Source organism: Ceratotherium simum, chromosome 18, assembly GCF_057802395.1.
Source record: "Ceratotherium simum simum isolate JZ-2026a chromosome 18, ASM5780239v1, whole genome shotgun sequence".
In the NCBI taxonomy this organism is placed as follows: Eukaryota; Metazoa; Chordata; class Mammalia; order Perissodactyla; family Rhinocerotidae; genus Ceratotherium; species Ceratotherium simum.
Window position 1 is genome coordinate 42,607,719 of NC_141917.1, and position 13,737 is coordinate 42,621,455.

The window sequence follows — 13,737 nt, forward strand, 5'->3', positions numbered from 1 at the left end:
AACTGTTGTTGGAACTTTGATAGGGATTGCATTGAATCTATAGATGGCTTTAGGAAGTATGGACATCTTAACTATGTTAATTCTTCCAATCCAAGAGCACGGAATATCTTTCCATTTCTTTGTGTCTTCTTCAATTTCTTTCAGAAATGTTTTATAGTTTTCGTGTACAGATCTTTCACCTCTTTGGTTAAGTTTATTCCTAGGTATTTTATTCTTTTTGTTGCAATTGTAAATGGGATGGTATTCTTAATTTCTCTTTCTGCTACTTCGTTGTTAGTGTACAGAAATGCAACTGATTTTTGTATGTTGATTTTGTATCCTGCAACTTTACCATATTCTTTTATTACTTCTAAAAGTTTTCTGGTGGATTCTTTAGGGTTTTCTATATATAAAATCATGTCATCTGCAAATAGTGACAGTTTCACTTCTTCCTTTCCAATTTGGATCCCTTTTATTTCTTTCTCTTGCCTGATTGCTCTGGCTAGGACTTCCAATACTATGTTAAATAGGAGTGGTGACAGTGGGCATCCTTGTCTGGTTCCTGTTCTTAGAGGGATAGCTTTCAGTTTTTCACCATTGAGGATGATATTAGCTGTGGGTTTCTCATATATGGTCTTTTTTATGTTGAGGTACTTTCCTTCTATACCCATTTTATTCAGAGTTTTTATCATAAATGGATGCTGGATCTTGTCAAATGCTTTCTCTGCATCTATTGAGATGATCATGTGATTTTTGTTCTTCATTTTATTAATGTGGTGTATTACGTTGATTGATTTGCGAATGTTAAACCATCCCTGCATACCTGGAATAAATCCCACTTGATCATGGTGTATAATCTTTTAACGTATTGTTGTATGCGATTTGCTAGTATTTTTTGAGGATTTTTGCATCGATGTTCATCAGTGATATTGGCCTGTAATTTTCTCTTTTGTGTTGTCCTTGTCTGGTTTTGGTATCAGGGTAATGTCAGCTTCGTAGAATGAGTTAGGAGCTTCCCCCCCTCCTCAATTTTTTGGAAGAGTTTGAGAAGGATAGGTATTAAGTCTTCTTTGAATGTTTGGTAGAATTCACCAGGGAAGCCGTCTGGTCCTGGACTTTTATTTTTGGGGAGGTTTTTGATTACTGTTTCGATCTCCTTACTGGTGATTGGTCTATTCAAATTCTCTACTTCTTCTTGATCCAGTTTTGGAAGGTTGTATGATTCTAAGAATTTATCCATTTCTTCCAGATTGTCGAATTGGTTGGCATATAGTTTTTCATAGTATTCTCTTATAATCTTTTGTATTTCTGAGGTGTCTGTTGTAACCTCTCCTCTTTCATTTCTGATTTTACTTATTTGTGCCTTCTCTCTTTTTTCTTGGTGAGTCTAGCTAAAGGTTTGTCTATTTTGTTGATCTTTTCAAAGAACCAGCTCTTGGTTTTATTAATTTTTCTATTGTTTTTTTGGTCTCTATTTCATTTATTTCTGCTCTGATTTTTATTATTTCCCTTCTTCTACTGATTTTGGGCTTTGTTTGTTCTTCTTTTTCCAGTTCCTTTAGGTGCATTGTTAGATTGTTTATTTGAGATTTTTCTTGTTTGTTGAGATAGGCCTGTATCGCTATGAACTTCCCTCTTAGAACCGCTTTTGCTGTATCCCATAAATTCTGGCATGTCGTATTTTCATTTTCATTTGTCTCCAGGTATTTTTTGATTTCTTCTTTGATTTCTTCGTTAACCCAGTCGTTGTTCAGTAGCATTGTGTTTAATCTCCATGTATTTGTGGCTTTTCTGATTTTCTTCCTGTAGTTGATTTCTAGTTTCATACTGTTGTGGTCAGAAAAGATGCTTGGTATTATTTCAATCTTCTTAAATTTATGGAGACTTGTTTTGTGGCCTAATATGTGATCAATCCTGGAGAATGTTCCATGTGCATTTGAAAAGAACGTGTATTCTTCGGTTTTTGGATGGAATGCTCTGTATATATCTACTAGGTCCATCTGTTCTAAGGTGTCGTTTAAGGCCAATGTTTCCTTATTGATCTTCTGTTTGGATGATCTATCCGTTGGTGTAAGTGGAGTGTTAAAGTCCCGTACTATTATTGTGTTACTGTCTATTTCTGTTTTTATGTCTGTTAATAATTGCTTTATATATTTAGGTGCACCTACATTGGGTGCGTAGATATTTACAAGTGTTCTATCCTCTTGTTGGATTGTTCCCTTGATCATTATGTAATGCCCTTCTTTGTCTCTTTTTACAGTTTTTGTTTTAAAGTCTATTTTGTCTGATATGAGTACTGCTACCCCAGCTTTCTTTTCATTGCCATTTGCGTGGAGTATCTTTTTCCATCCCTTCACTCTCAGTTTGTGAGTGTCTTTAGGTCTGAAGTGTGTCTCTTGTATGCAGCATATATATGGGTCTTGTTTTTTTATCCAGTCAGCCACCCTATGCCTTTTAATTGGGGCATTTAGTCCATTGACGTTTAAAGTAGCTATTGATAAGTATGTACTTACTGCCATTTTTTAACTTTTTTTTTTTTTCCTCAGTGTTTTAGTAGTCCTTCTCTGTTCCTTACTTCTTCTATACAAAATTGATGGTCACTTTAGTTTGATCTCTGTCTGAAAGCTGTACTCTTTAACTACCCTCCTCCCTCCTTTTATGTTTTTGATATCATATCTAACATCTTTTTTGTGCATTTGTATCCATTACGTTCTAATCGTGGAAATAGATAATTTTTCCTATTTGTGGTCTTCTCTTTTCCCCTTAAATCAGTCCCTTTAACATTTCTTGTAACACTGGTTTCTTGGTGACAAACTCCTTTAATTTTTGCTTATCTGGGAAAATTTTGATCTCTCCTTCCATTTTGAACGATAACCTTGCTGGGTAGAGTATTCTTGGCTGTAAGTTTTTTCCTTTTAGCACTTTAAATATATCGTGCCATTCTCTTCTAGCCTGTAAGGTTTCTGCTGAGAAGTCAGCTGATAGCCTTATGGGGTTTCCTTTGTATGTAACTTGACATTCTCTTGTGGCTTTTAGGATTCTCTCTTTATCTTTAATTCTGGACATTTTGATTATGATGTGTCTTGGTGTGGGCCTCTTTGGGTTTATCTTGTTTGGGGCTCTCTGTGCCTCCTGTACCTGGATGTCTGTTTCCTTCCTTAGGTTAGGGAAGTTTTCATCTATTATTTCTTGAAATAGATTCTCCGCCCCCTTGTCTCGCTCTTCTCCTTCCGGGACACCTATAACACGGATGTTAGTGCGCTTGATGTTGTCCCAGATGTCCTTTAGACTGTCCTCACTCTTTTTAATTCTTTTCTCTTTTACCTGTTCACCTTGGGTAATTTCTTCTAGTCTTTCTTCCAGCTCACTGATCCGTTCTTCTGTATCCTCTACTCTGCTTTTGAGTCCCTCTAATGAGTTTTTCATTTCCAGTATTGTATTCTTCATTTCTGATTGGTTCTTTTTTATATCTTCCATTTCTTTGTTGACATTCTCACTGAGTTCTTCTATTCTTCTCCCCAGATCAGTGAGCATCCTTAACACTCTTAGTTTGAACTCTCTGTTGGGTAGGTTGCTCATTTCTGTTTCACTTAGTTCCTTTTCTGGGGTTTTGTCCTGTTCCCTTACTTGGAATGTATTCTTTTGCCTCCTCATTTTGCCTCTTTCCCTGTGCTTGTGTCTACGTATTAGGTAGGTCAGCTACGTCTCCTGCTCTTGGATAGGTCACCTTATGTAAGTGATGCCTTAGGAGGCTTCCAGTGTGCTTCCCTCAGTTCTCAATGTTCCAGGGGTGGCCCCTATGTGGGCTACGTGTGTCCTTCTATTGTGGCCTGTTAGCTCTCCCTATAGGCGCCCAGGGAGGCTGAGTTATGCTCCTGGCCAGCTGTTGTAATGCTCAGCTGCTTGTAGTTGTTGTGGGACCTTCAGTCTCTTTATCAGGTGTGGGGAGCCCCAGCACAGTTGGCTGTAAGTTCTACTACCACATTTGTGTTGCAGTATTTCTTTTAAGTGAGTAGGCCCCCAGTGTGGCAGGTTGTTAGGCTCAGGGCCTTAGAATTGCTGTAAACCTCTAGCCTATTAGGTCTCTTGTCAGCTCTCTGAGGATTGCAGCTGGGTCGGGCTGCCCTCAGGCACAGGAGCACCCAATTGTTTCAGGCTTTGGAAGGTGGGGCAAACCCCCTATGTGGGTCTTTCACAAGCACAAGTCTTCTGCAGCTGACAAGCCCTGTTGCCCACAGGTCCACACACACAGTCAACACAGTCCTGCCCGGTGTGAGTGCCCCGACCTCCCCAAGCGGACCCAGTCTCTCCACGGTGGGAGCCCCACACACTCCGCCACCACCCCACACACTCCACCCGCTCCTTGTGCACACCCTGCCCCGCTCAAGTCAGCTCAGTTGCCAGGCTGCAGAGAATCCAGTCACCAATCTATGCAGGCCCACACGTTGCCTGAGGACTTGTTGTGGGGTGGGGCCAGTCTCTAGGGTGGGCTGCCTGCCCTGGCTGAGCTGGATTAAATCGGTGCTCTAGCGGGTGGAGCAGACCCTGGGCTAGCAGGTCTCAGGGAAAACTCCAATGGCGTCTGTGTCAGCACGCTCACACCAGGCCACAACAATGGCCGCCACCAATGTCCCAGTCCCTGGAGAGGTCTCACACCTCACCGAGATGCACTCAGGGCCTATTAGGTGAGTCTCTTGTCACCGAAGCACTGTGCACCTTTCTTTCTGGTGATTTTAGGATGCTTTCTGGAACGGGTGAGTTTGTGTGCGGGCCCTTTAAGAGCCAGTTTTAGTTTCTTTGTGAACCGGGTTTTCTGGGGGTGCTCCCCAATGCTTTAGTAGCAGGCAAAGTCAGATATAATGCCACTGGTGTCGATTGTGCTGGGTCCACCAAATGCCCACAGCGGGGGCGCTCCCCGGCTTAGGACCGCACGCCTCCAGGGAGGGTGTGTACCTGTGAGCTGCTCCCGGCGGCCGTGAAGCTGGCGGCTTGTGAAGTCGGCGTTTTTCCTCTCCGGAAGGGAGTCTCTGCCTCTTCTACCCCAGTTAGGATTGTCCGTTGTTGCAGGAGTTCCTCTTATCCAGTTTTCAGTTCTGTCTCAGGGGTAATTTTTCCACGAGTAGTTGTAAATTGGCTGTGTCCACGGGAGGAGGTGAGTTCAGAGTCTGCCTACGCCGCCATCTTGACTCCGCCTCTGTTTGCCTTTTTTGTAGCATGTTTCAGAAGGCAAATACTCTTGTGATTAAAGTGGCAACAGCTTGAGATAATTAGCCCATTCACGATTACAGTTTTATTTAGGAGTAGTAGCAAAGTTTGTAATAATGGTTTAGATAAGAAAATAAAGTTTGCAGCTTCTCTGTTCACATCCATAGCTCTGTTGTGAAGGAGCAGGAAAAAAATGTGGCCCTTGGACATCGTTGATGTGGCAGACTTGAGGAAGTTGAAGTGCTGGAGCCTGAGGAAGATTTTGAGCAATTTCTGCTTCTAGTCATCAGTGAGATGTGGGAGGATATTGTGTCTTACTCGAGAGCATGGAAGATCATATATGCTGAATATGAGCAAGTTGTGGGAGATGGACAATATGCTTATCCAAATAAAAACCCAAGAAAGTGCTCTCACTCATCTTCAAAATCTAAATGATGGAGTCGAGGGGAGAGTGACAAAAAGGTGTGAGAAGGCTACAGATATTGCAAAGATGGTAGAGATGTTGGTTGAGCTAGTCTGGTGGATAGAGAAAAGTGAATCCTCTTGGAGGAGGATCAGCAGTTTACAGCCAGGGGGTTCTAGTCAACCGAAGGAGATTGGCTGATCCCCTGGAGAAGCTGAAACCAGAGAGCCTTTTCTTTTCCTCTGTCTATACAGTCATGCGCTGCATGACGATGTTTTGGTTAGCGACGAACTGCATATACAATGGTGGTCCCATAAAATTAATAACATGTAGCCTAGGTGTTTAGTAGGTGATACCATCTAGGTTTGTGTAAGTACACTCTGTAATGTTTGCACAACGATGAAATTGCCTACCGACGCAATGCTCAGAACATATCCCCATTGTTAAGCAATGTACCACTGTACTCGGTCCTCACTTAGACTAGGTTTTTGCTATAGTTTGCGGTTGATGACCTCAATGTGAGTTTTTTGTTGTTTTTTTCCCCTTTTTCTCCCCAAAGCCCTGGTAGATAGTTGTGTGTCATAGTTGCACATCCTTCTAGTTGCCGTATGTGGGACACTGCCTCAGCATGGCCGGACAAGCAGTGCATTGGTGCACGCCTGGGATCCAAACCGGGGCCGCTAGTAGCGGAGTGCGCGCACTTAACCACTACGCCATGGGGCCAGGCCCCTCAAAATGAGTTTTGATTGTTAAATATTTTTGTTTGGGGAAATAAATTTTATTTGGAAAATGCTCTCACATACAGAAGTTAGGGTGTAGGCTGTAAGCTCTTGCAGCAGGCCCATTTGTTCCTGGGCTTTGGTTGTTATTTCAAAATTTTGAGGCGCTTCGCTCTTTCTTGTGTGACTTGATAGTTCCCTGGAACTTTGGGTCTGAGTGTAATACATTGAGACTCAAGAGTTGGAGTTCTCCAGCCCTGGAGGTGCTGAAGGAGCTGTATTCTAGAAGACAGCTCCATGCAGCAATTGCTGAAGAAACTGAAGAAGGGACCACACTTCCCCTGGGTTTCTGAATGGGGCTGATCTGGCTAAGACTGATGGATCAGAAGGGCTAGAGGATGGTATTGTCTGTATTTTGGGACTTTAATTTCTGTGTGAGACCAAAGGAGGAGAGAGATATTTTGTTCAAAATTTAAATTTTATGTGGCACACTATCTAATGTAACCTCTCTGGTCAGTTTATTTGGACAACCTGACTCAGCTTTATTTGACATGGAACCTTAGAGTAGGAGATGAGATCTTGGTATTCTGTACAAGTTGATGTAATATGCTGATGCATTTCAGGGGATTCTGGGCACAAAATGAAAGATACTTGCGAAAGTCATTAAGGAGAAGGAAAACATGGAACTATCTGCATTGGACCCTAAACTGGCCAGGGAAGAGTCATCCTCAAGGTTCCTAAGTTGCTCAGCTGGAAGATCATTTGAGTAGCAAACTTGACAAGTATTTGAGGTCAAAACCCTACCGTGTTAAAAAAAAACAAAAACAAAAACAAACTTACCATGTTAATAGAAGTATTCATTTGCTTGAAAAGACAAAAGACTTAAAAAAAGGTATATTTCAGAATTGAAAATAATAAGAGCATGTATAAGGTGAAAATAAAAGTGTTCATCAACATGCAAATGGATTATTTATAGCTGTGTATGAGAACCCTTATGTGTAAAACATTTTGAAATTTCCAAAGTGGTTCATTTGGATGGTTTAAGAGATTATAAATGGTTTACAGCTAAGTATTCTAAAAGTAAGCTAATGACAAGACCTGTGATTGATCCAGCAAATTTTTATGGATTCCTAGTAGGTGCTGAAGACAGTGGTGAACATGGTAGATAAGATAAACTTACTATCATGGATGTTATTTAACTGGAGGAGACAGAATAAGCATATTTGAGAACGAAATAATTATAAATAGTGAAAAGTGCTATGAAAAAAAACTCAGGAAAATGTGTGTGTATGTGACTAGGGTGGGGTGGATTTAGATCAGGTGGAGAGGAAAAGTTTCCCTGAGACAATGACTCATGAGCCTGAGACCTGAAGGAGTCCCAACAAGACATCTTGTGCAAAAGGTCCTGAGGAGGGAACAAACTTGGGGTATCAAGGGAACAGGAAGAAGTACAATATATTAGCTTTCTATCACTGCTGTAACAAATTACCACAAACTGGGTGGTTTAACGCAATCTCTCACAGTTCTGGAGGCCAGAAGTTAGAAATCAAGGTGTCAGGCAGGGCTGTCCTCCTGTAGGCTTTAGGAGAGAATCTGTGCCTCTTCTAGTTTCTAGTGGCTATAGGCATTCCTTGGCTTGTGCCTATATGTCTCTCTGCTCTGTCTTCAAATGGCCTCCTCTGTGTGTTGGTGTTAACTCCTTTTGTGTCACCTCCCTTTGTGTCTCTCTTATAAGGACACTTGTGATGACATTTATGGCCCACCCAGAAAATCCAGAGTAATCTCCTCGTTTCAAAATCCTTAATTGTATCTGCAAGAACTCTTTCGAAATAAAATAACATTTACAAGTTTCAGGGACGAGGACTTGATATCTTCGGGTGGCCATTATTTAACTTACTACAGCTAGTTTGGCTAAAGCATAATGAGATAAGACAAGAGTGGTAGAAAATGAAATCCGAGAAAAAGGGAAAAGGAGAGGGAGAGGATGCTGGAGGTAGTTGTGTACATAGAGTTGACAGGACTGGATATGGATAGTGAAAGAGAGGAATCAAGGGTGATGGCTACGTTTTTAGTTTAAGCAGCTAGATGGGTGATGGTGCCATTTACTGAGATGGGGAATATATGGAAGATGAACAAGTTTGGGAGGAAAAAAATATCAAGAATTCTGTATTTGCTGTGTTCAATTTGAGATGCCTATGGAAACACGTAAGTAAGGATGACAGTTGGTGGCTTATATGAATTTGTTGCTTAGGAGAGGGGTGAGAGCTATAGATATAAATTTGAGATTATCTGTATATTAATGAAATTTAAAGCTGTGAGATTGGGTGAAGTCGGATAGAGTAAAACACACTTAGAGGGCTCTGCCATAAGCTCTGGAGCGCTCCAACTTGAGAGGTCTGGTAGAGGAGGAGCAGGCAAAGGAGATTGAAGAGGGAGTGGCTGGTGGGGCAAGAGGAAAACCAGGGGAGTGTGTGTTCCTTATGCCAAGAGAAGAATGTTGTAAAGAGGAAGGGAATAGTCTGTTGTTTCAAATGCTGCTGAGAGCTCTGGTAGGATGAGATGTAAAAGTAGTAATTTTATTACATATTTTCCTTATTAAAAGCATGTTGAGTGCAGAGGTGAGGAGGGAGGCTAGACTGGAGTGGCTTGAAGGAAAAATGGGATATGAGAAAGTAGAGGCAGCAACTGTAGACAAGACATTTTGTTTTAAGAGGGGCAGAGAAGTGGTGCAATTGTGAAGGGAATATGAAGTTAATTTATTTTTAAGGTAATGGAAGAGGTTAAGGTTCATTTTTTATGATGAAATTAATTCTGTCAAAAAAATTTTTTGATGTCTTGTTTCAGAATTTGCCTTGGAATTTGTAAGTTCCATATATGTGGGATATTAAATTACACAGCCTGAAGATTGTCTAATAATAATAGTTTTTCAGTTCTTTAGTGCCCAGAGTATTTCATTACCTTTTATCAGCTTTATAACACTTATAAAACCAGCTTTTTTTGGGGCTCTATTCACCCTAAGTAGGGAAAACAGGATCACTCTTCTTGTCTGTTTTAATGTCTATGGTAATCATAAATGGGAACTTTTACTGTAGCAGTTACCAGAAGCCCAAGGCATTTCAAGGATACTACTGTCTTTCTGTTCTTAATAACTCAGAAAAACAATTGGATGACTTTAGAGCTTTATAAAAGTAGTTTTTAAATTTAGTGTTTTTTGTGAAAGAAATTTTAAATAAGTATTACCTGAAGTACCTACGTTGGTGCACTCCCTCCAGCTTTGGGTTTATTTAAAGGAACTTAGTTGAAGGAATATTGTGACTGTTCTAATGCAGTAGGTTAAGGTATTATCTGTAAGTTTTAAGTCACTTTTCCTTTTTAAATTATTGAATTCTGATTTTCATATGAAAGCATTTCAGAGCTCTATTCTGAAAGTTTTGCCCTAAGTAGAGGAAGTTTATGTGGCAGGAAATAAAGGAGTGGATTAATGATGATAAGGACACCCTAGGAGTTAGAAGTGAGAAAAAAGTTACTCAAGTTGTGGTTAACCCAAGGATACTCTGAGAAATGTTGGAAAGGTCCAAAGTAAACTTGAAAGTTACGGATTTTATAATAAAGTTGAATTTTCTGAGTCCAACAGTCATTATACCACTGCCATGTAATGTATATGCATTAATAGCGAATACATTTTTTTTTGAGACTAAAGTAGGGAAAAGGGTGCAGTTAGTATTTGTGAGCATCAAAGACAGTCTTCAACTATTTCTGTGACAAATTTGATTGAAATTAACCATGAATATTTTGACCCCATAGCTGACATGCACCACTTTATTGGATTTGTAGTGCACCTGCAAGATACATATACAGTCATTGCTGCATAACGACATTTCCATCAACGGACTGCATATATGATGGTGGTCGCATAAGAGTAGTACCATATAGTCTAGGTGTGTAGTAGGCTATCCCATCTAGGTTTGCGTAGGTACACTCTGATGTTCGCACAATGACGAAATCGCCTAATGAGTCATTTCTCAGAACATATCCCTGTCATTGAGTTACGCATGACTGAATAGGTACATTGTTTTTAGTGCATAACTGAGGTTTTCTTTCTTTCTTTTTTTTTTTTTTTGTGAGGAAGATTGGCCCTGAGCTAACATCCATGCCAATCCTCCTCTTTTTTTGCTGAGGAAGACTGGCCCTGAGCTAACATCCATACCGATCTTCCTCCACTTTATGTGGGATGCTGCCACAGTGTGGCCTGACAAGTGGTGTGCCTGGGATCCGAACCCAGGCCGCCAGCAGCGGAGCGTGCGCACTTAACCGCAGTGCCACGGGGCTGGCCCCTGAGGTTTTCTTTAGAGTGAATTCCTTTTTAAAAAATGTGAACACATTAATTTGTTTCACTTTGTGTAAACATATTTGAAGTTTTAAAAATAAATTTCCATAGTACTTTACTGTAGAAACTGTTATGCACTCCTCTTCTTCTGTGCTCTACTTTATACAGTACTGATGAGTATACTGTAAGATACTCAATTCTGTAAACTGTATTGTGTATTGTCAGGCATTGATTTATTCATGTATTACTTTGGTTAGATTGTATTTATATAATAATAGTATTTGATTATACTTTTCAAGTGTATGGGTAGCTAAACTTTTATTTCAAGTAAGGTGTCAGGAAACTCTTTTCATAAAAGGCCAGAAAGTAAATATTAGACTTTGCAGGCCTTATGGTCTCTGTTGCAACTTTGCTATTGTAGTGTGAAAGCAGCCATAGACATACCTAGATGAATTGAGGGTGGCTGTATTCCAATAAAACTTTATTTACAAAAACAGGTGGCCCACCAGATCTTCGTCATGACTGTAGTTTGCTGACCACTGTTTTAAGTGATATATTAATATGCTATACATATAATGTTAAAGTGAAGATGTTTTGGAATAATTAATAAAGGAACATCAAGTGACCCAGAAAATCTTACTTCTACAATTGTTTTGTTCTGAACAAAGCCCAGTTATTAAAATTTTTTAATATTTGTGAAATAGATGACACATTCAAAGTAGAAAACTAGTCTTTTCTTCCTTCTTACAGGATAGGTATTCTTCTGGAGCAAATGGAGATGCTTTTAACAGGACTCCAGCTTCATCATCAGGTAGGTGTTAAGGCAAAAAGGTGAAACCCTTTTTAGGTTAAGGGCTTTATCTAGTGAATGAGGAACAGACTAGTAGACATCTTGTAGAGAGTGTTTTTAAATTTCCTAGTGAGAGTTCATTCTGGTTTGGATATTTTGGGATGGGGGCCACTTCTAGCTATAGGAAGAGAGAGAGTCTAGTGCTGTAGACTGTATTATTTGATTTGGTGGGTTTGCTGTAAAACCTGTGCCCAGTGTGGAAGTTGCATGTTTGGCTTTCAGGCTGCTAGGGAATTGTCAGGGCTCCTGACATAAGGGAGTAGGAGACTAGACTGTAAGTCTGTTGAAGCAGCTTGCAATGGTGGTGACCTGTCAGGATAATAGCTGTTTAAAACAAACCTGCCGTACCATCAAGATATCATGAGTTTCTTTGAGATCTGAAAATTACTTTAGGAAGGGTCCTAGGAGAATAAGAGAATCAAACCAAGATAAGGGAGCTGCTGTTTTTCCTTCACCACTTGTTTCTAGCTGGGTTGCCTAAATGTTTTATAGAGTTGATGTCGATGGAAAGATAGGTGGAAGTGGTAGGACTTGGGCTAGGAAGTTAAACTCATGGCAGTAGTCTTTCATTTTCTCGAAGTCCAAAGTAGGCTGAAATGCTATTTCTACTATATTTTTCTCAATTATTTTTATTGTGGTAATATACACATAACGTAAAATTTACCCTTTTAACCATTTTTAAGTGGTATTCACCACCATCCACCTCTAGAACTTTTTCATCTTCCCAAACTGAAGCTTTATACCCATTAAACAGTAACTCCCCATTTCCTTTTTTCCCTAGCTCTTGGCAACCACCTTTCTACTTTCTGTAAATTTGAGTTACTATGAATTTATTATAAGTCTCTACGAATTTGAGTAACTACTACTTTTAAGTCTTACTCTAGTGCGAGAGAGAGAGAGCCTGGTGGCACCAGGTAGTTTCATCATTTCTGTCATCAAAAATTAGTGGATGAGGTAAAACATTTTATAGTCAAGGGAGCTACTGGCCTAATGAAGCCTGTCTTAAAGTGAAAAAACCTGTGGAGAGGTAGTTTCTAAAATGTGAAGGAGAGTTTGCAAGTCAGAGTTCATCAGGGTAAAGCAAATAATTCCCATGTTCACCTTAAGTTCAGAGTAATTCTCTTGATAGAAAGAAGTTAAGTTTAGAAGAGAAAACTTTTGCTTTTGCTATTATCAAGATGTGTTTATCTTTCATAAACACTTAAATACGGTGGTTTAATATAGAATATTTAGATTCTCAAAAGTTCATGAAATTGCTACCTGCTGAAACCCCAGCAGAAGGCTGACTTTGCTTCTACCATGTGAACTGCAAGCATGCCTGTGTACTTGAAATATTCAAAAAAGACAAATGGGTAAAGGTAATCTTTACTTCTTAACATGTCTGTTTGCATAGATCATTGTGTAATCAGGAGAAACATCGTTCTTTGAGGTGTCAAAAACCAATTTTTGTAAAGGAATGCAAGTTTAGTATATTAAAGCATAACGTTGTTTTGTGGTGAAGTCTTTGAGAAGCTAGATTGAAATAGCTACCAGCTAAAAGCTAGGACCTGTCTCAACATTGGATCTTTGAATGTACAGGCTAATGAAATGAAATCAGGTAATGAAAAATATAGGATTGCCTGCTTACCTTCTTCTGGATAACAAGTACTTTGGTAGCTCTTTTTTTTTTTTTAAGATTTATTTATTTTTTCCCCCAAAGCCCCAGTAGATAGTCGTATGTCATAGCTGCACATCCTTCTAGTTGCTGTATGTGGGACTCAGCTTCAGGATGGACGGAGAAGTGGTGCCTCGGTGCGCGCTCGGGATCCGAACCCGGGCTGCCAGCATCAGAGCGCGCGCACTTAACCACCAAGCCACGGGGCCGGCCCTGGTAGCTCTTTTTTAATTAAAATTTTTTTTCATGAAAATAGATTTTCTTTCTTTTTTTTTGGGAGGAAGATTAGCCCTGAGCTAACATCCGATGCCAGTCCTCCTCTTTTAGCAAGGAAGGTTGGCCCTGGGCTAAAATCCGTGCCCATCTTCCTCTACTTTATGTGGGACACCGCCACAACATGGCTTGACAAGCAGTGCGTTGGTGCATGCCTGGGACCTGAACCCTCGAACCCTGGGCCGCCGAAGTGGAGCGCACGCACTTAACTGCTACACCACCGGGCCGGCCCCCAGATTTTCTTATTACAGAAATACATGCGAGGGCAATGAATGTATACTAAGCCAATACTTAAATTTGCTTATTGTGAAAAAAACCCTTAAATAC

General features: G+C 40.2%; 1 protein-coding gene and 1 pseudogene across 1 annotated transcript in view; both read left to right on the top strand.

The window, feature by feature from the left end:
- Positions 1-13,737, top strand: part of DDX4 (DEAD-box helicase 4) — a 75,621-nt gene that overhangs the window by 4,920 nt on the left and 56,964 nt on the right. Inside the window, exon 2 of the mRNA XM_087443043.1 lies at positions 11,384-11,444. Coding sequence (XP_087299169.1) covers positions 11,384-11,444 — 61 coding nt within the window. The remainder of the gene's footprint in view (positions 1-11,383; positions 11,445-13,737) is intronic.
- Positions 5,378-5,788, top strand: LOC106800633 (MORF4 family-associated protein 1-like; annotated as a pseudogene).